Source organism: Amphiura filiformis, chromosome 2, assembly GCF_039555335.1.
Source record: "Amphiura filiformis chromosome 2, Afil_fr2py, whole genome shotgun sequence".
Taxonomy (NCBI): domain Eukaryota; kingdom Metazoa; phylum Echinodermata; class Ophiuroidea; order Amphilepidida; family Amphiuridae; genus Amphiura; species Amphiura filiformis.
The window spans coordinates 7,502,320-7,523,946 of record NC_092629.1 but is presented as its reverse complement, the minus strand read 5'-3'; the positions used below and the strand labels follow the sequence as shown (position 1 = coordinate 7,523,946).

At 36.9% G+C, this 21,627-nt stretch overlaps 1 protein-coding gene across 1 annotated transcript in view; it reads right to left on the bottom strand.

The window, feature by feature from the left end:
* The window catches only part of LOC140145839 (T-complex protein 1 subunit delta-like), a 41,738-nt gene that overhangs the window by 8,297 nt on the left and 11,814 nt on the right, over positions 1–21,627 (bottom strand). The window contains exons 2-7 of the mRNA XM_072167524.1: positions 11,579–11,721; positions 9,204–9,312; positions 7,999–8,141; positions 7,407–7,528; positions 5,045–5,180; positions 480–619 (exon numbers count right to left, since the gene is read on the bottom strand). Coding sequence (XP_072023625.1) covers positions 480–619; positions 5,045–5,180; positions 7,407–7,528; positions 7,999–8,141; positions 9,204–9,312; positions 11,579–11,721 — 793 coding nt within the window. The remainder of the gene's footprint in view (positions 1–479; positions 620–5,044; positions 5,181–7,406; positions 7,529–7,998; positions 8,142–9,203; positions 9,313–11,578; positions 11,722–21,627) is intronic.

The following is a 21,627-nucleotide window of genomic DNA, read 5'->3' as shown; positions in this document are numbered from 1 at the left end:
TGGATTTTCATGCTATCACACAGCTTGAACTAATGATATTTAATCTGTTTAATGAAATATATGTATACTGCGAACAAAAGCCATTTCTTAAAGACACCAAAACTAAATTACAAGTGGTCGCGTAGAAGGATAATTTTGTTCTGCATATTTTGAGACCTTTTTGTGTGCAGTATAAAGCAGCAGTGCATCAGAGGTTCCTTGGAGTATCCACACTGACATATCTCTAGTTGAGAGATTGACATCGGAGTTGGATCTAGTATTACATCATATGCACCACCAAAAACAGCACATTAGTTTCATTTGAATGACTACGCTACAGTTGTAATTCCTTGTGATTGTGTCTGTTTACATATGAGATAAAATAATGTAAGTCTAACAATAGACAAATTCAACAAGCCAAGTGATGGTCAGAATTCATTCGGCCATTACTGGGTCACATTCTCACCAATCTTATTTCGACCCCTGGAATCAGTACATACCTTAGAATAGATTTCTGAACTAAAAGCACATTGCAACCGGCCTTCTTGATCTTCTTGACTCTCTCTAGAATGTAGACTCTCTCCTCCCTCAGTACCCTGTCCATCTGAGAATAGTCTGACACTACGATTTGATTATCCATCTACAATAAGACAAAAGATGTCAAAAATAATAATTACTGTATAGTGTGGAATTTTCGCGGGGTTAATTTTACAAGATTTTATCACTTCTCGACAGTTTAGTGGGTGTTTAATTCACATTTCCACATCTATTCACATTAAGTACTATGTGTAATAAATATTTTGTGGCGTTAAAATTCGTTACTGCCTGTTTGACCGCTGAAAAGTGCAAAAATTAAACCCCACAAAAATTTCCTGCTTTACAGTATCCAGGATTTGAATCAAATTTGGTGAGAATAGACAATATTTTCTATCAAGTGCTGTTGCTGTGCAGTGTACGATATTAGCTAGGATTTGACAAGTGCCAGTCATTTTTGCCAAAACTGCCTTTCAACATTTGACCCTGAAAAGATAAACCAGACCTCTGCCCCTTCTGGGGGTTCAGTCAGTTCCAATAGCTATTGCTATAGCCAGCGTTCGATTTACCTGGTGTAACAGAGCAAAATGCTCCCCATTTTTGACAACCTGCTACACAAATTTCAGCTTGTATCCAGGAATCCTGTAGTGCATATTGCATCGCCACCCCGTAAAAACATTTAGCTACAAACATACTGGAAAGGTTCAACAAAACTTGTTGTGAAAGAGACGACTTGTGCATCAGTCAAATTAAAGCTCGTTATAATTGGTTCTTCATGTGTTATCTGATGGATCTAGGTTAACATCACTTGCACAAGAAGTATCTACTTAGGCCTACTTTTAAGCTTGCAAATCGGGCATTAACCCATGCTGTATGTTTTTGCACCTTTAAAGGTCCAGCAGGCAGCTGCAAATTTTTAACCCCACAAAAATATTACACATGGTACTTAAAGTGAATGTATTTGGAAGCGTGAATTGAACGTCCACTACACTGTCCAGAGTGGATAAAATCGCAAATTAGGGCAGCGAAAAATCCCACAATACAGAATTACAGAATATAACCTAGGCTACTCAAAATGCTGACAGGCAAGCTGCGATCTAGTAACTGGCTTAATAGGCAAGTTGACAAAATGTTTCGGATGAGACTGGGCACTGATCTAGCTTGTTTGCAACACAATTGCCAAAATACAGCCATCTCAAAAAAAATTGTGCAAGTGAAAAGCGCCCTCTATGGCAATTAGAAAATACTGTTGTGACATTATGCTTACATCACCGTCAGGGGCACAGTCTTAGCTCTCAAATGCTGTTTGTTCTGTTCAATTTGCTCTTTTCAATCTCGAGATATATTTAGTTAACAATGAAAGGGTAAAATCACAATTGTGCCACTTTTACTAGGGAATAGTAAATCAATGATAGCTGATGTTGATGCGTCTAATGCACTCCCCCTTTCGGGGCTCGTGTATTAGACGCATCAACATTGTCGCGCGTGCATTATATTGTCTAATTTCATTAATTTGTCAAATTTCATGAACTTGTCAAAGTTCATTAACCTTTAAGTGTGCAATATTTGTTGGTCTTTTAACATGTCTTGAATGACAAAAAGAACAGTATTTACCATGATAAAATCATTGACATGCACATGCATTTAATTTTACAGCAGAATGTGAAATATTTATTTATCGTTTAATTTGTCGTAAGTGGAAAAAGAGAATCATTATACCTTTATCATGATAAAACAGTATAAACAATTTTGTATTGTTGTGTAATTGATGCATTCTTTTGATTTCACGAAGGAACTCTTGATAAACTTGATGCTATCATTGATTTCCCTGTAGTAAAAGTGGCACAATTGCGATTTTACCCTTTCGTTGTTAAGAAAGCATATCTCGAGATTAAAACAAGCAAATTGAACAGACTAAACGGCATTTGAGAGCTAAGACTACGCCCGTGACGTTGATGTAAGCATATGTCACAACTGTATTTTCTAATTGCCAAAGAGGGCGCTTTTCACTTGCACAATTTTTTTTAGACAGGCTGTAAATACAAATACAGGGAGTTTTATCCATCATATCAAACTTTGATGTTTTAAAGTTTACTTATTGCTGCTAAATAAAGAATACATGAAATAATTTAGGACATGTCATGGGTCAGAACCTTGGCTAAGCCACCTTGTGAATTACTAACAACATAGAACATCATTGGTAATGGTAACTGAAGTAGCAGTAGCTGAAAACTAGCAGTACAGCACAGGCACACTGTCTACAGGAATCCTGTAGTTTGCCTCTCTCCACTCAGGAAAAAAAATGGGTACCAAGGAACTGGGAAGGTAACTTGTAGTGAAAGAGACTACTTGTGCATCAGTCAAAATAAAGCTCGTTATAATTGGTTCTTCATATGTTATCTGATGGATCTAGGTTAACATCACTTGCACAAGAAATATCTTCTTATTTATCGGACCGAAAAAGGAACTTTTTTGTTTAAAAATGTGACTTATTCCCATAAGCATGACTAGAAACTTGGGAAAGTGTGCTAAGCACAGGCATAAACCCACAAGCCTAAGCACACTTTACAGGAATTTGCTGACCACTCTGGCCAAAGACACTCCACAGCAGTCAGCAACAATCAGTGACTTGCAGAAGAAACACACCCAGCATCAGCTCCCCGAGTTCTTATATGGGTAACCTAGCGAATAAGCAGTTATTCCTTGGTTCACCTCAAGTTCGGTAGTGACGTCAACGCTTTTTCAAATTAAAGCTCGTTATGATTGGTTCTTCATAATGTTATCTGATGGATCTAGGTTAACATCACTTGGACAAGAAATATTTGGACCAAAAGAGGCAGGGGCACGATTTGGACATGAATCACCGAATCGATTAGCGCTGGCAAAAGATACCTGAATCAGAATATTTAAAAAAATTGCTAACAGGTAATTTAAGGTCTGTAACTACCTTTATTTTGCAATATTGGAAAAAAATGTTTCTTTCAATTTTATTTTTAGCACTTCTGGAAATTTAAAAAAAACAAGGCCTGATATTTCTAAAATATTGGTCATAAATAAGGCTCGGATTGCACCAGTGAGCATCTAGAACCCCAGAGCTTTCACCCCGGCCGTAATGACTACGCTCTTGTGAAGCGTACATAATTCTTCCGATTTCGGGATAATCAATTGATTCTCGCAGAATTAGGTCACAATGAGTCTGAGGCCCCAAGAGGTATCTTTTAATTTTAATTTGAGTTCTTCTTTAATGTAGAACTTGGAAAAGAAATTCTTAATGAATACAAACTTATGAGTCATCCACTAACACCACTATGTTTTATTTAGATTCGGAATGACAGAGAAGACCAAAAAAAACAAAAAACAATCTGTTCTGGAAAGTTTTGATCACATTTTCTCTCTTGAAAACCAGTGAGTGCCAAAGCATCCAGATTGGCTACAGGGAGTGGCTTGTAGACGATAAAATACATTTTGCAGAACATGAAATACAATAAAGCCTTCATATATTAATATGATTTTGGTCACATTTTAATTGGTTATTCTTTGCCAGATATAAAATATCATTATCTGCACGCATGGAGTTTGTTGCACCGTGCATGTTACCCTACATCTTTTTTTCAGGTTTTTCATTGATGCCACTCTTATCTTGTCTATTATTTTAGGGCACGTTGGTGGTCTCAACTCAAGTGTGAAAATGGCATCATTTTTTGCATCTGAATTCTTCACATGCAGTAAATCATATTTATTTGCTGAAATTTGGCACAAGACTAACAAACTACAGAGAAAATTCAAATTGCAGGGAAAAGGGCAAATTTCGCAGCACTGCACACATTTTTGTACTGCAGAAAATGGTTAGAGGCTCTGATCTCTAGAATAAATTACAACTCTCTCCACCCAGGTAAATGTAGAGAAGATGACAACTTGTGCATCAGTCAAATGAAAGCTCGTTATAATTGTTCTTCATAGGTTATCTGATGGATCTAGGTTAACATCACTTGCACAAGAAATATCTACTTAGATTTTTGGACAAAAAGGAATTCGAACCTAATACCTAGAGATTTATATCTTCTGCTCTTCTCCAACGTGCCTCTTTAGCTCAGTTGGTTAGAGCATTGTTCTAGAATAACGAAGGTCGCCGATTTGAATCAGGCCGGATACACTGGGATTGTTTTCAACGTTTATGTGCACTGGCTAGGCCTACTCTGGGGAAGATTAAAATGTGTTCATCAACCCAGAGAATTAAGTATAATAACTTTCAAAAAGGAATATAATTTCATTATTTCCTAATGTTGTACTAGAAAGAGTCGCGAGAAGGGCATAGTTTAAAAAAAGTAAAAATGATCCAATAATATAACCGATCTACCTGAACCAACAAGACAGTATCTTACTGGTTCAGATGCTTGTTACGCCTTCAAAAAATTTATTTTGCTGTAACTGACATCCCCCTGAATTTTGAATTTGGGGGAATTTATGGGGTTGACAGGTGTTTTGGGTTACAACAAACAAACAAACATTTATACCTTTTTTGTATACTTACATCAGTTTTTGGTGGTGATATACAGAACTGGATAAGCCCAATTTTTGCCTTCTCCACTTTGGTAGGTGCTCCCGCTCCAACAGCCTTCTGTGTGAACACCAAACCATCTACCATCTCTGTGTCTTCAATAGTGCCGCTGATATAGTGAAAATATAATGAAAACTAGTGAAATTATGGGGCCTCTCTGGAATGCTGCGTTAATCACTAGTAATATTTATGTACCCTCAATCATGATAAAAACAACAGAAGAATGAGGCGGAGTTACAAATGGGTCATTCCAAGCCAACTAACCAAGGGTATAATATGCCAGGGAGTGTTAACGCGGCTGTGTACTCTAGACATCGTTTCTTTCGCGAAATTGAGTTTTTTTTATATGTTTGTACTTTGTTATGTTTTTTATAAATACAAGGAATGAAAATCCAGATTTATAAACTCCAACTGCAATATTTTAAGGATTTTATTTCACTATTCCACTCGTGTTTGAAATTTAAAAGGAAAGAAAATCCTTGTTGTACCAGCAAGGTACACGCGCGCAACAACACATCGCGTTGCGTATCGCGCAATTTGGTAACGCACAGATACGCTACGCATACGCGACACTTATCTGCATGCGTGGCGCATCTTTTGGAAACACCACGGAAGCACTGATTTCACAAAAACCTAGCGGTCAAATGGCTCCGTTTTAGCTGATAAAATGTGATTTTTTTAAGTTCTTTCCCCCGATCTAAACATCAAGATATGAATAGATTTCGCCCAAACTTCTCAAGGGGCTGTGGATTTACCCGATGTTCACGTAATGTAAGGTAGAAAAACGAGAACTGCCGCATTCCCCTGTAAGCTTCGATCAAAGTGCAAAATGTGACCACTTTAAACTTCAAGGGCCTTTTATTTCAATGTTCATTTTCTCGGTAAAATGACGATTTAGGTACTACGATAACTCAATAAATACATCATCTATAGGAAAGCAATTATGCTCATCATAAAAAGCATGATTGACTTAAGAAACGGTTTTCTCATTTTTTTATATTTTGGTCTATTTCCAATTTTAGGCACCATTTTGTGCAAATAGGCGGTTGTGAATTTTTAAAAGTTCATTTTGATGCCTTATATGGTCAATATCTCCAAAAATAAGGCCAAAATCAAAAAACTACAAAAACGGTTTTTGGAATGGTGCCTCAAGATTAAGAAAAAAGCAAAACAACAATTTTTGGAAAGAATGTTTTTTTGTTATGATGTACCGAAAAAAAATTGCCAAAAATTCACTTTTTTGTGATTTTCTTCATAATTGTTGTTTTTACACCAAAACTGTACTTATATTGAGATTCATTGATGTCTTGCCTTTATAAAAATGTATACTTTTACATGTCTTGCGTGAATAATTACAAAGTTATGGCACTTTTACTACATGCGTATCTGAGAGTACACAGCTACCTTAATTCAAGCCCAATAACCTGGGTTAGTTAAAATGCTAACAAGCAAGTTGTTACTTTAGTATATACAAGCAAATACTACTTGGGGGGGGGGGGGAGAGTAGACTCAATGATTAGAAAAACATCAAATTCCTAAATTAAAGCGGTTTAATTTCTTATGTAAAAGACAATGTGCATCAGAGGTTCCTTGGAGTATCCACACTGCTGGTTCAGAGTTGGATCTAGTATGACATCATTTGCACATTGTCAAAAACAATTTACAGGTAAATTAGATAATTCTTGGCCAAGTTCGAACACTCGGAACGCTAGTGGCTCCGCGATAAACACATGTGCACATAGCACAGTACAGAAGAAAGCATGCATGCACCTTACATTGAGTACACGCTTAGTACGCTACATGGACGCAACAGGTATAGTATGTTAGCCAAGAATTACTTAATTTACCTGTCAGAATAATTGGCTTGCTGTTCTTTTTGCATGTGGGAGAGCCAAAGAGATTAAGCCCATAAGAGTACTGACTCTGCCATGCTTTTCTGTCATTCGTGGAACGCAAACTAGTGTACCTCCGGATTACCATGTACCATAATACATGGTACTCTTCGATTTAAAGAACATCCTTGTTTTAAGATTGTGCAAGTCAAGCGTTACACCAATTAAGCGTGATAAACTTCATTCAAGAGGCACACTATCGTTTGTTATCTGGTTTTGCAGATAAATAGCAGAGGTACACTATTTTGGTCTCCACACATGACAAACCAATATGGGGCAATAACCATGGCATTACACAAAGCAAATCTTAGTCTGTACTCTTTGGGGAGATCAGCTGTCCAGCACGTATTATTTCCACAAGGTTCCATGCACACACTTGACAACGTGCACGCAAATGCGATGGTTAACGCATAAAAGGAACCTTGCACTATGGAATAGCTTACCCTAGCTTTTTGATAATCTTGATATCCTGTAGATCCACATTATCATCCTTAAGTGGGTCAACCACCTTAAGAACAGCGTCTACTGCAATAGGAGCCAACAAACCTGAGTACTGTGACACAACCTACGGAAAAAAAAAAAAAAAAAGATACTAAAACTGTATGAAGCATTGTGTGAAATGAGCCATGAGAACAGCGTCTACTGCAATAGGGGCCAACAGAGTACTGTGACACAACCTGCGGAAAAACACAAATAATTTTATTTTGTACAAATAGACTTAATGTTGTTCACTTGCTTTATCACATTTAGCCAATTTGCTTGAGGGTGCTAACTACTTTGATTAAAACATAAATTTTCTTATTGTTGTTCACTTTCTTCATCATATTTAGATATTTGCTTGTGTTCTCCATCTCATTTATGATTTTTCTCCTATTTAGCAAACAGGCAGTTCCTACGTCGTTACCACCTGGTTATATATGCTAATTAGGCTTAAAATAAACAGCGCCCTCGATGTTCTAATTTAGTTGATAATGAAACCACTTTTCTGTTGAACCAAACAGTGGTGCCGGCCTGTAAATCAGGCCTAACCCTTACCTTTGAGCATAGTGAAGTGGTAGCACTCTGTAGAAGTGCTTCTCTGTTGGACAGGTCTATTGGATTTGCCATTTCTGTAAGGATCTCAACCGCTTTATTTGAAGCACCTTGGAAAGACTCCGATATTGTTGTTGGATGTATACCTACAACATGATAATGATGACAACAAATTGTGTAAGTGTATATTTTAGCAGTATCAAATTATCTTGCCGTGAATTAAAAATGGTTATAATTGTAATGGCGGCAGAGAACTCGAAATGTTGCATCTGATGTCATCCTAGGGCCGTGCGTATGGTAAACAAGATCCAACAATGCATTTGGTCAATCAGCAAGTCAGTCAGCCAATCATAGTACTTAAACACAGGTGACAACAGATGCACATTCTGAGTTTGTAACTACCAGAGACTTTAATAAAATGTTCATTTTCACAAACCAATAATTTAAATACAGTCTGTCTTGTCTCAAGTTGAGAGTAATGCCAAGTTGCATTTTGCAGGGCAGCTTTGAATCGTGTGCGCTAACCTAATCCCATGTGGCGTATACGTATCCACACAAACTTGTAGAACAGCGATTTGTCCCCACGCTGGCGACGCAACCGTGTAAATGCACCAATTTGAATCAGCCACTGGCGTTACACTTAACTTTGTTACTCTTAAAAAATCATTTTGTAGTTCTCAGGATATACAGTTAAGTGCATCAGAGGTTCCTTGGAGTATCCACACTCATCTCTAGTCAGATTGACATCAGAGTTGGATCTAGTATTACATCACATGCACTAAACATATCTAGTCATTATTATAGTTTTATTGTAAACATTTTGCCATTTGGAACCAAGTAATATCTTGACGGTTGAGGGATAAGGGGATATTCGGAACAATATTTTGTGGTATGAACGCTCAATTAATTTGGTTATTTGGGTACTACCCACCGCCAACTTGGCATCTTGCTTATCATGTCTTTGGTCAGAACAAAGAGCAGATATATTACGATTCCCATAATGCATTTCTTCCCTGTACTGATTTACTGAAGTGCAACATGTGTCTATAGGCCAAAAAATACCTACCTCAATTGCAAGATCTGGATAAGCTCTGTTAATCAAGATTATTTTTGTCACTATTGACCAATATTGCACTCAATAGCAAATCAGTACCTGGGAAGAAATGCATTGTGGGAAGTGTAAGATATTTTCTCTGGTCGAAACCTACCTTTTGCTAATAATTTAGACGCAGCATCCAACAGACTACCAGCCAACACCACCACGCTTGTAGTTCCATCGCCAGCCTCCACATCCTGTGCCTTGGAGAGCTCTACCAACTACAAAAGAACAGAAATCATGCACTGCTCTAATACCTTGTGCAAACCTATTATAATTGCTTGGAACACAAAAAGGTTAACTGCCGAGTGCTGAGACTAAAAAAAAAAAAAAAAAGTTGTTTGTTTGTCCTCCACCGCCCGCTCCTCAGATTAAGGCCTGACCAATATTTTTTTTCTATTATTTTAAATATAAAAATAAGTAAAATTCATTTTTTTTTTTTTTTTGGAGTATCTCTGGACCTAGCTAGAGCTAAATACTAAGATCTTTCATGGTTGAAAGTAAAAAAAGCCCCCCAAAAACATTTTGTGTCTTCAATATGCAAAGTTATAACCTATGTTCATGTCATAGTCTATTATTTTTAGTCACTTCAAAATACATTGGATTTGAAATCATTAAAAGATTATGACATGAACACAAATTATAACTTTAACTGCATATTAAAGAAACAAAATGTGGTTTTTTTAAGTCACCATGAATGATTGTAGTATTTAGCTCTAGCTAGGTCCAGGAATACGCCAAATCCAAATTTAAAAAAAAATTAAAATTAAAAAAAATCCGCTCGCCTGCACGTACTCTTTCAAAGCTGTGGAGGAAAAACAATTTTTTTTTTTTGCCTAATAAAAGGCACACAAAGATGTTAACAGTCTTTCTTTAACCTTAGCAGTTAAATGTGCTCCAAGCAGCCTTAGCAGTTAACATTTTTGTGCTGCAAGCAGTTGAATAGCATAGTGAGTGTCCAAATCACATACAAGTACACCCACAGGGTTCATGCTAACTTGCACCATGGGATCAAATTCTTGTAAAAAGCTTTGCTAGAATCCTGCTAGAATCGAAAGCTCAGGCCCCTAAATACTTTGAAATTTTAAAGCGTTTGGGTTTTGGGGCACAAAATTAACATTAAGCGGTTATCAACGTAAGGTTCATTAATCTCTAGTCTGGGGACTAATCATTTTTAAATGGGAAAATGTTAACCTAACCTTCCTTCTAAAATCTAACAGTACCCCTGATTGACATTTGACAGATCACTTAGGGATTCAATCATGTTGAGTGGTTTACTTCGCGAGGGCAGCTTTAACACGCAGACGCGCCGGACGCGAGTTGTTAATCGGTCATGAACAACAGTGAAACATGATTGAAACCCTTTCAACAACGAAACAAGCTAAAGATGTCTAATTCACATGATTATTTCATTCGGAATGTACGTTTGTCACTGCAACTCAACCTTATAAGAAGATTGCGGTATTTCTCTGTTGATATCAGCAATAAAACTAAAGAATAAAGCGGTAATATTTAGCTGCTACCGCCAACATAAGAGAGTTTATGTTTACGCAGTATGTTCCAGGCATGACGAATTTTACGCGCTCATGCGTAACACGTACGCTACTGAACTATGGATTCATCACGGATTAACAACGGTTGGCTCCTGTTCAAAGGTATAGGAAGAGTTGTTGAAAACTGTATAGATTTTGCAGGTTTCGTGATGATACTAGCAGAGCTGCCAGCCAACCTTTTTGTAAAAACACTTTCACTAAATTGTTTTGATGACATCATCTGACTTTGCTACTACTCATGATGCAATACTCTGTATCCAACAGGTTCACAAACACCACTAAATATTCTATTAAAAATTTCTTGTGTGAAAGACAATGTGCATCAGAGGTTCCTTGGAGTATCCACACTGCTGGTTCAGAGTTGGATCTAGAATGACATCATTTGCACATTGGAACAAATTTTAAAAAGAACTGTTCAAATTTAACTTCTAAATAGCTAACATCTAGTTTGTCAACCAAGGGAAAAACTTAAGCAGGCTCTAGGCTCTATTTGCCAGTTACCATGAAATATCTCCCTGTTAGCCTCTTGTTTTCATGACCGGATTGACTGAGCTACTTTTTGAAGCTGAAATTGTCCCAAGACCTCATTTTTGCATGCCAGAATAGTGTACCAGCATTTTCCAACTATTAGCTGGTCAGCTTTTAAGCTGACCCTAAAAGAGTTAAAATTCTTTTTGCAACCATAGTGGCCCGCAATAGCTCTTTAACCTTTAGGGTTAGGGTTAAGGGTTAGGGTAAACATTTATCATTATGGTTCAATAAAATAAATATGCAGCTGAATGCAAGTAGTTCCCACTTCACACAAAATTTGCCACAACTTCGTTCTACTTTTTCACAAAACAAAGCCCTGTAATTTTTTTCCCTTGTTGCCAATATCTAAATTTCATATCCCAACTTTTCTGGATTCTTATTCCATCGATCCTCATCCTCTTACCATTTTAGCTGCTGGGTGCAGCACCTGCATCTGTTTGAGTATAGTAGCCCCATCGTTTGTAATTGTCACATCCCCGTTGCCACTCTGAATCATCTTATCCATACCTCTGGGTCCTAGACTGGTACGAACTGCGCTGGCTACAGCTGCAAGGTTAGACAAGAATAGAAAAGAAATTAATGTCAGACATACTTAATTGTAAAGTGCAAAGACTAAAAAAACAAAAAAGTGCAGTAATTTATAGTGCGCTACGCACAGGCACAACGCCTCTCGAGACATTAATCCACAAGCCTCAGCACTAAGGCTGGCATTTTCGGCGGGTATTCGGTACCCGCCGAGATTACATTACCGGCAGGAAATACCCTGCCCGGTACCAAATTAAAAAAAAAAATTTGTAGTGTCCCCGGACCTAGACCTAAACGCTAGGATCATTCATGGTTGACCTAAAAAATAAAAATAAAAAGTTGCAGCAGTTCCCAAAAATGTGATTTGCATAAAATAAATCGACGTCATGGCCTTTACAAAGGTGAGGACCCAAACAATATCTTTTCTACTCGCTGATTGGCCGTTTTCGACAATTTAATATGTAAATTAGCTGACCGTTCTTGTGAGGTCACGCTACCGAAATATGATAACGTGCTGTTCATGTCACAACAAAGACATGACATGCCATTGACCACCGTAGTAAATGTGGTAATGTTTATGCATTCAACTGAACTGTATAATTATTTAGAAGCTGAACAAGGCTGATTTAATATTTTGACATGGCCTACACACGTGTGATCTGTCAGCGGTGAGTGTAGCGCTATGATAAAATTGTACCGAGGTTTGCCGATAGAAATATCAGTTTATACTATTCATCATGGCAGACAAAAAGAACAAATGGGTCCAGTACAAGACGTGGAAAACCTACAAGCTTAATGATGTAATGGGGTTTGAAAAAACCTGAGGCAGACGGGTGATATTCGTGTCAAAAGTTTATTCTCACAAAGTTAGTAAGCCCACCTATACATTGTAGTTCCACATTAAACACTAATGCTTATCTGAATATCAAGTGCAATAATTCAAATAGCCCACCTAAACTTCTTACCGAGTGCAAATGATAGCACACCTAAAATCCTTACCGAGTGCAATTAACAGCACACCTGTCGCCTGACTATTTCCAAAAGTGCGATTTGTAGCAAACCTGCTGTGTGCTTCATTGACTGATGCAGGAGTCTTACCTTTTTGTAAGACATTCTTGTTGGGAAATTCACGATTTAGGATTCCGATTCCTTTCACACGGCTATTGCCGATTCATTCCAATCGATTATGATCGACAAAGGATATTTGTTTATGAATAGGGGAATCAGTAATAAAAGCTGTAGCGTGCTGGGAGTTCCGTTCTCTCTCACTCAAACTCTCATCGGGTCAACACCACAATAATTGGTCGTTCTGTATTCAGTTGATTTATGTGTATCAGTACCAGTATGAAGATAAATAAATTCACCACCAAACCAATTCCAGTTTCTCAGAACCACCCTTACATACAGATTTCTAGATTAAGGCTGGCATTTTCGCACGGGCTTGCGGGTATCCGCCCGAGATTTTGTTTTTGGTTTTGTAGCTGTCCCTGGACCTGTATACATCAGTCTAGCATCATCTCAAACGTCATCGTTCATTAATACACATTACATACTTCTTCCTTACCAATCCTTGGGCAATATTCATTGAGAAAAAGAGATGAGTTTTTGAACGCAGAACCCGACACATTCAGTATAGCGTGCTGGTCCGATAATGGACTAAAATTCATCAATTTTTGACGTGAAAAGGTGTTCGCAATAATATAAAAATTTGACCAAATGCATGTTAAATGAGTACCATTCTCTAGCCAAGTTATCCAGTCGAGGTTCTAAGGAATGTTCATTTTAAAATTGGAGATTTTCTCAGATCCGGAAACTTTCTGAGATTTGAGAAAAATCCGTATTAATAGTGATAGGCTGTATAAGGGGTGTAGTTGCAAACAGCTTACAAATGTAGGGTACCAGCTTATTTGATGCAGCTTGTTGTTCTGAGTAATTTGACACCAATTTCATTAAAATCGGCCAAAAATTGAGACAGTGCCGGCCAAATAACGACACACAAGGGGGGCAGATTTGTCCCTTATTTTCTAGTTTTAAGGGAATTGTATCACATTAAGGATTATGTAATGCATATTTGGTATCTACTTACATAGTTTTAGGTCCAGGAAGGTCATTTATGCACTTTGTGTCAAATGAAACTTTTTAGTGTCCTTAAAATTAACGGTTTTGGGTAAAATTAGGCCGTGAGGGCGCTATACCTTTTAGCGAGCCATTTTGCAACCATTTTTGATTTTTAAGTTAATCATACTAGAGATAATCATCAATCATCCATATTCTGAAATTTTCAGCCATTTATCACATTTGGTGTGGCCGTTGCAATAATTTTTAATACAGGGGTAACCTGCCCATAGCATTAGCAATATACAGGGGTCAACGAACTTTGTATCAGATGTAAGTCAATGGAAGCGTCTCTACACATATTCAAATGGGTACCACGCACAAGTGAAATAAGGTTGAGAGTTCAAATTTGGACAGAAGATGTTATTTATCAGTAAACTTTGATTTGATAATAAGAAATGATAAAATATTAGTAGGGGGGATACGTAACAGCTAGAGTTGGGCGACTATCACTTTTTTCCTAGTCTACAGCAAATAGTCGCGACTACGACTATAGTCGCAACTATCTGTGGTTAAAATTGGACTGAAAAATCGGGTGAAAGATTGGTGGCAATTTAGTATTTATGCATGATTACAGGACCCGTGATTGCCGGCATCGCATCACAGTTTGCTACACAAACCAGCACTGTTGCGATACAAATTGCTACACTGTATCGCACATTTGCGATGAAAATATTTGACTGTAAAATGCTGTAATATAGGCCTAACTTTTCTGTTCAATTAAATTCACTTGCCACTTTCCAGCAACAGCACAAGAAACTTCATATAATTTCTCAAACCTTCAATATTCCAATAGCGATCTTCGTTCGTTTCCATGTTTTGCTGTGCATGAAAATATGTAAACATGCCGGTACGGCAGTGCATATTTTCCATGGTATGCTCATGAGCGTGTTGCATCGTGCATGTACGATTAACTTTCACCTCCGACCTACGTCACATGACCGCATCTAGACTACTGCATTTGTCGCTACAGGGGTGGCATTGCAACATTACGACTGTTTGTCAGCTAATTTGTTTATTTTCCTGTTGCTTTCTAAATATTCTGTTACCACAATAAGCATAGCTTTTTTTTAATTTTTTGAAAAGTACTTCTAATCTAATAATATTTTCCTAAATTTTCCCTTTTGGAAAACACTTCTCGGAAGTTCTCGCTGTTTCTTTCCAAAGTTGAAATAATCTCATACCTTCAGTAGTTGGTACAAACACCCAACCTGGGTCTGTACATGCACGCTATGACGCTGCTACACCTGTTATCGCTGCATAAATTATAATCATAATGTAGGTAACCTAGGCAAACCTTAGTTAACACATTTACTAGTCAGCGAATTCGCCGAGACCGGGGCCCCAACACAATGCATATTTACATGGAAATTTGAATTTTTTTCGAGAATAGGTGGGTGAAGGAAACCTACATAAATATGTTTTCTATACTTCACTTGACCCATATATATGATTTTTTATGGTGATAATCAAGTCGCACATGGAATTTTAGAGGATTTTGATAGCAGTTCCATTAAAAAAGCTGCCATCGCCATGAGACTAAGATCTAGAAACACCCCCGAAATGCCGTTTTGGGGAATTTTGCTAGCTGAATCTTTTTGATTAAAGTCAATCTTTGACAAGATGTAACTTTGCTACGGAAAGTGCTATGAAAAAAAGGTTTTCAGTTTTGGCTTAGTTTACTCAAGGGCTTTAATTTGATATATAAAACGATGCAATTTGATGGCAAATTTGAATTCACCTAGCATACCTACATAATGAGATGTTCGACAGTTCTAAGTAATTTGAGTTTTTTAACGGCTTTTATCTTGTGGGAAAGTAGTTCGACAACAAGTCAATAACACCAATTTAATGATGATTTATGGACATTATGATTACTTGTTGGTTAGTGTTACTATTGGTAAGACAATGACTAACATTTTTTCACATTTTTCGCAGTTTATATGTTAGTATTTGGTTGGTTTTGGTTAGTGATGTGGTCGACATGCCTTATGTCGACATAATGTCGACGTCGGCACGTATGCCGACATGTCGACATCAAAAAATCATGTCGACAAAAATTTTTTTTTTTTTTTTTTTTTTTTTAGTTTTCAAAAATATTTTTGGCCAGAAAAAGCAAGTTATAGGCCCAAACTGACTTGTTATTCAAGGTTGAAACCAGAGAAATACTGCTACTAAAAAAAAAAAAAAATGCCAATTTTTTTACAAAGTTGGATGAACTTGTACATTTTGATTACCTTTGCTTCTATTGAACAGTCAGGGACACATTGAATTAGTATGCATTGCTAGCTGTTCAATAGAAACAAAAGTAATTCAAATGTACAACTTTTTCAACTTTGTAAAAAAAAAAATTGGCATTTTTTTTTTTTTGAGTAGCAGTATTTCTCTGGTTTCCAACCTTGAATGTCAGTTTGGGCCTATAACTTGATTTTCTTTTTTTTTTTTCTTTTTTTTAGAATTTTTTTTATGTCGACACACTGTGTCGACGCCGGTATACTGAATTATATCGACATGTCGACAATAAAAAACAGTGCCGACCACATCACTAGTTTTGGTGCGAATAACTGGCACTTTTAAAGTAATTTTTAACACAAAAATATACTTGCATTAGTCGACTTTTGGTTTTCAATAGTCGTAGTCGCGACTATCAGTAATAGTCGCGACTAACGACTATTGGCGACTTATTTAGGAATTTAGTCGCCCAACTCTAGTAACAGCTATTAGGCTGAACAGCGCCCTCACATCCTAAATTGGCTCTTAAACTTGCATCAAAACATATGATTTGTGTAAAAATTGCATATATCCAGAGGATTGGCTGCTGAGGCGATCTGCTGTTAACAAACTTGCCCCATTGCCACTGTAGGATTTTGCAATAGAAGCTAACGGGAACCAAATTACATGGACCGGCAATGGCGCCACTGCATGACCCCAATTGAAACCAGCCAGTCCACCTAATTAATTATTCATGAGCCCAGCACATGACCAGATTCGCAGCCATCGGAAAAAAGCCGAGGTGGATTTATGAATGAAAACAAACTTTTATGAAGATCCGGAAAGTGCCGATTGATGATTTTCGGAAAATTAAAGATGGCGGGCTGTCACTACAGTTTTCAGAATGGGAATACATGCTACCTAACGGAAGTTATAAAAAAAAAAAAAATGACTTTTTACCAGCATGAAAACACACAAAATTTGTGAGTGTCATAGAAGCTTAAATTTCATCTTTTTGTAACTTGATTAAAAAATTTGTTATGGTAAAGAAGGAATTAGTTTAGCGTAAATGGAAGTTTGTTTCATGCAGTCATGCTCTTGTTTACATTGCTCGGTCGTGCATTTCCTTGTTATAAGCAATATTCATGATGGTTTTTCTCATGAAATTCTACCAAAAAGTGACCAATCTCACGCATGTGATTGGCTGGTTTTGAGCATGTGATAGTCATTAGTTATTTAGTAGTAGTGCTTTTGCTCATTTGCATAGTTGAAATTCGGTTGGCAAGTTTGATTGTGGTTAATGTTGTTGCCGAGACCGAGTGGAAATTTATGAATGAACTCAACTGTCATGAGACATGACTAATGGACTGTGTGTGCAGTGTGTAGGTATGCTTATTTCCTAATTCGCAAGCTCAATCGGAAATAAATCATTTCCAATTGCGCCTACTTCTCTAGGATCTATCAACCTGCAAAACAAACACACAATGATACAGTTTATCTTACCAGGGGAATATTGTTCGTCAGCCGCGAACTACGGACGGACATCGAGACGGTCAGACCCGCCTATAACGGGTGTAACATCGTAAGAAGCTAGAAGACCTACTGATAGGTCTGCGATTCATAAAGAATAGTATAACAAGACCTATGCTAGGTCCAATTATCCTTCACTATGCTCTGCTCAAGAAATCGTTTCTTCATTGAAGGCCTAACCCTAACTGAACCGAATCTCACTTACTCTCATTATTTTGGAAAAGTGAGATTTAGTGAGATCAAGCATTCTGTACTTTGCAATTTTTAATGAGATTTAGTGAGACTTGGTATTATTCAACTTTCTGCCCATTATGCTACAGTGAGATTTAGTGAGATACAGTTTTATGTGTACAAAAAGTGGAGTGAGATTTAGTGAGATACAGTTGCTGTCTACACTTAGTGAATGAGTGAGATTTTGTGAGATTCAGTTTTATCAAAGATATCAATAGTATAGACAATGAGATTTTATGAGATTTAGTAATGTACATACAGTTGCTGTCTACACTGAGCGAATGAGTGAGATTTAGTGAGATTCAGTTTTATCAAAGATATCAATAGTATAGACAATGAGATTTTATGAGATTTAGTAATGTACATTTTTTCTTATTTCTTATTATATGTGCAACTACCTTTATATAATAATCCTAGTATAACTCGGATCATATTATACTGTATTGCCTAGCTGATAAGCCACATCGCAACATGGGTCATATAATTATGTTATACCGTAATGTCCAGGTGATAAACCACAGCTCAACTACATTTAGGTCATTTATATTATACTGTATTGTCTAGTTGATAAGCCACAGCACAACTTGGGTCGTATAGCCTATGTTCTACTGTAATGTGTCACTGATAAATCACAGCGCAACTAGGGTCATATATATTATACTGTTATTGTCTAGCTGATAAGCTACAACGCAACTTGGGGTCATATATGTTCTACTGTAATGTCTAGTTGATAAGCCACAGCTCAACTAGGGTCATATATTATACTGTATTGTCTAGCTGATAAGCCACAGCGCAACTAGGGTCATAGATATTCTACTGTAATGTCTAGCTGTTAAACCACGCCACAACTAGTTATAGATAAGTATGTACTGTAATGTCAGTGAAATAAGCTGCAGGACTTTCTCATGTTATATATTTGTTTGTTTGTTTTCTTGTAAAAATAAAAAAAAACCTTAAGCTCAATTATTTTATGTTTGTTTACCACTAAAGGGAGACAATTATAATCTAACTGCTCCATTGTAGAGTAAACATTTTTACTGTCAGCCACGTGGCTTGAGAGCAAAGATACTAAAATCCTAAGCTCTTAAATTCAAAAGGCTGAAGGGGGTGGTTTTTTTTTTTTTTGTATTTTTTTTTGTATTTTTTTTGGTACTTTTTTGTATTTTTTTTTAGCTTTTTCAAAAACAGAAACTAAACAAAACTAATACTAATAACCCTCCATCTTTCTCAAATACTCATGCCACGACTTGTGGTGTCGCCTACATAAGTAGAGTCTACATGGTACGCAACCATGTACAGAAACTCTATATTTGCCCAGAGATTTGCAGAACCCACACCTCCTTTCCCTAGTCTGGCCATATATACCCTTTTCCGGTATTTTTCGGAAAACATGGCTGGGATGGGCTGCAGGCACTGTTGCGGGATCTGCAATCTCTGGGAAGAGAATACATTTCCATGTCCATCTCCTCGCTGTCTGAGGATGACATGTTGAAATGATTTTGTTGAAATGATTTGGTTCTATCCATTCCATTATATATAGGCATTTTCTTCCCGCCATATGCACATTTTCTAGTCACATGATGTATTCTGCAATTCTATTGGACAATTTTCCCGCCATATGCCAAATTTGGATAATCATATTACATAATTAACAATAAAAAATTGATGTGTTTCTAGAAAATGTTACAAAATGAAGTACAAAATAAAAGACCGTTCCCGCCATAGGTATATTTTCAAGTCACATGGTGTATCCTGCAAATCTATTGGACAATTTTCCCGCCATATGCCAAATTTGGATGATCATATTACATAATAGCAAAGAAAGTGATTCGTTAACTAGGAAATGTTATATTTTTTATTTTCAAAGTTGAATTAGCTCTACTAAAAAGAGCGGGGAAATTACACAATAAATTGGCTTTTTTTGACATGTGACTAAACAGTGGGAAAATTATTTAGATTTTAAACATCACATGACATCATGTGACTTAGAGCGGGAAAATTATTTAAATTTTATGATCTCATGTGACTTAAAACGGGAACATTACACAATCTGATTGGCTTTTTATGACATGTGACTAAACAGCGGGAAAATTATTTAGATTTTAAACATCACATGATGTCATGCAACTTGGAGCGTGAAAATTAAATCCGATTCACTTTTTTGACATATGATTAAAAAGCGGGAAAATTATTAAGATTTTAAACATCACATGACGTCATGTTGACATAGAGCGGGAAAATTAAAAAATCTGATTGGCTTTTTTTGTCATTAACTAAACAGCGGGGAAATTATTTAAATTTGATGATGTCATGTGACTTACAGCGGGAAAATTAACGGGGGAAAATTACACAATCTGATTGGCTTTTTTGACATGTGCCTAAACAGCGGGAAAATTATTTAGATTTCAAACGTCACATGATGTTATGCAACATAGAGCGGGAAAATTAAACAATCTGATTCGCTTTTTTTGACATATGACTAAAAAGCGGAAAATTATTCAAATTTTCAAGCAACAGAAGGGTATAAAAAGGCCAACATTCTGTGCCTCTTCCTTTCTTCATTGAGAGACCACACGGTTAAGAGCTATCTTTTCCAAGTCTTGTTTGAACAGTTTTGTTTGAACAGTGTTTGAAGTGAAAAAGTTCACCCTACAAAATAGTGGAATATCCAAAGATATGTCTAGGAGAAGGCTATTATCACTGCAGGCTGACCTGAGAGCTGCAGAGGGTGATACTTTCATGCAGGATATGGCAAGAGGAAGACATAAAGCTAGTGGTGGAGGAGGTAATAGAAGAGGAGATGGAGCCGGAGGTAGTCGTGATAACGGAGGAAGAGGAGGAGGATTAAATCTGAATGAGTACGTTGAGGCATTGAAGAAGGACAAGCATGTTACTCAACCTGACCAAGAATATTTGGACGCGATATCCACTTCATCAGATCAATATGAGTAACGACTCTAAGTACAGCAGTGATGATGGTGAGTGTGGCCAAAATTTATTGCCTACTGAGATAAAAACATTTACTGAATTTTTAGACACAAAAGATTATATTTTCAGATACAATAATAGTTGAATTTGAATCTTCTATAAGACATGAAAGGATCATAAAATGTTACCACTATATGGAAATATTTGTGCAATTGATATATTTTTGTTACATGTTAATAACCAAACAACTATTTTGCCCAAGATTTCCTACCCCACCCCTCCCTTTCCATCTGAAGTAAGTTTGATCCTAGGACCATTGGACTTTGAACCAATTGTTTACCAATTAGCAAGTTCAGTCATCCAGTAACTATTTTGCCTAAGATTTCCTATTACCCCACTCCCCTCCCTTTCTATCTAAAGGAAGTTTGATCCTAGGACCATTGGACTTTGAACCAATTGTTTACCAATTAGCAAGTTCAGTCATCCAGTTGTTTACACATCCCTGTTTACACCAAGTAAACTACTGTGAGATTCAAGCATGAACAAATTGTAAAATGTAAACTTTTATTTTTTAGCAATCATAAGTTTTTGTTTGCAACTGAATGGACATGAATTTTAAAATATAGTATGTACATGTAGTAACATTATACCAAATGGTAATAATTATAAAAAAAATTGTAAAATATGTTGGCAAATCTGAATATTTGCTAATGTTACTTATTCTATCACACTCAGGTGGTGTTGCTGCTGGAGATGATGATGGTGCTGATATGGATGTGTCTGATGGCAATGGTGGTGGTAATGACCCTGGTAATGACCCTGGCAATGATCACAACGATGACGATGATGATGACGATGATGATGACGATGATGACCAATGGTGACGAACCTGGCAATGACGATGATGATCCT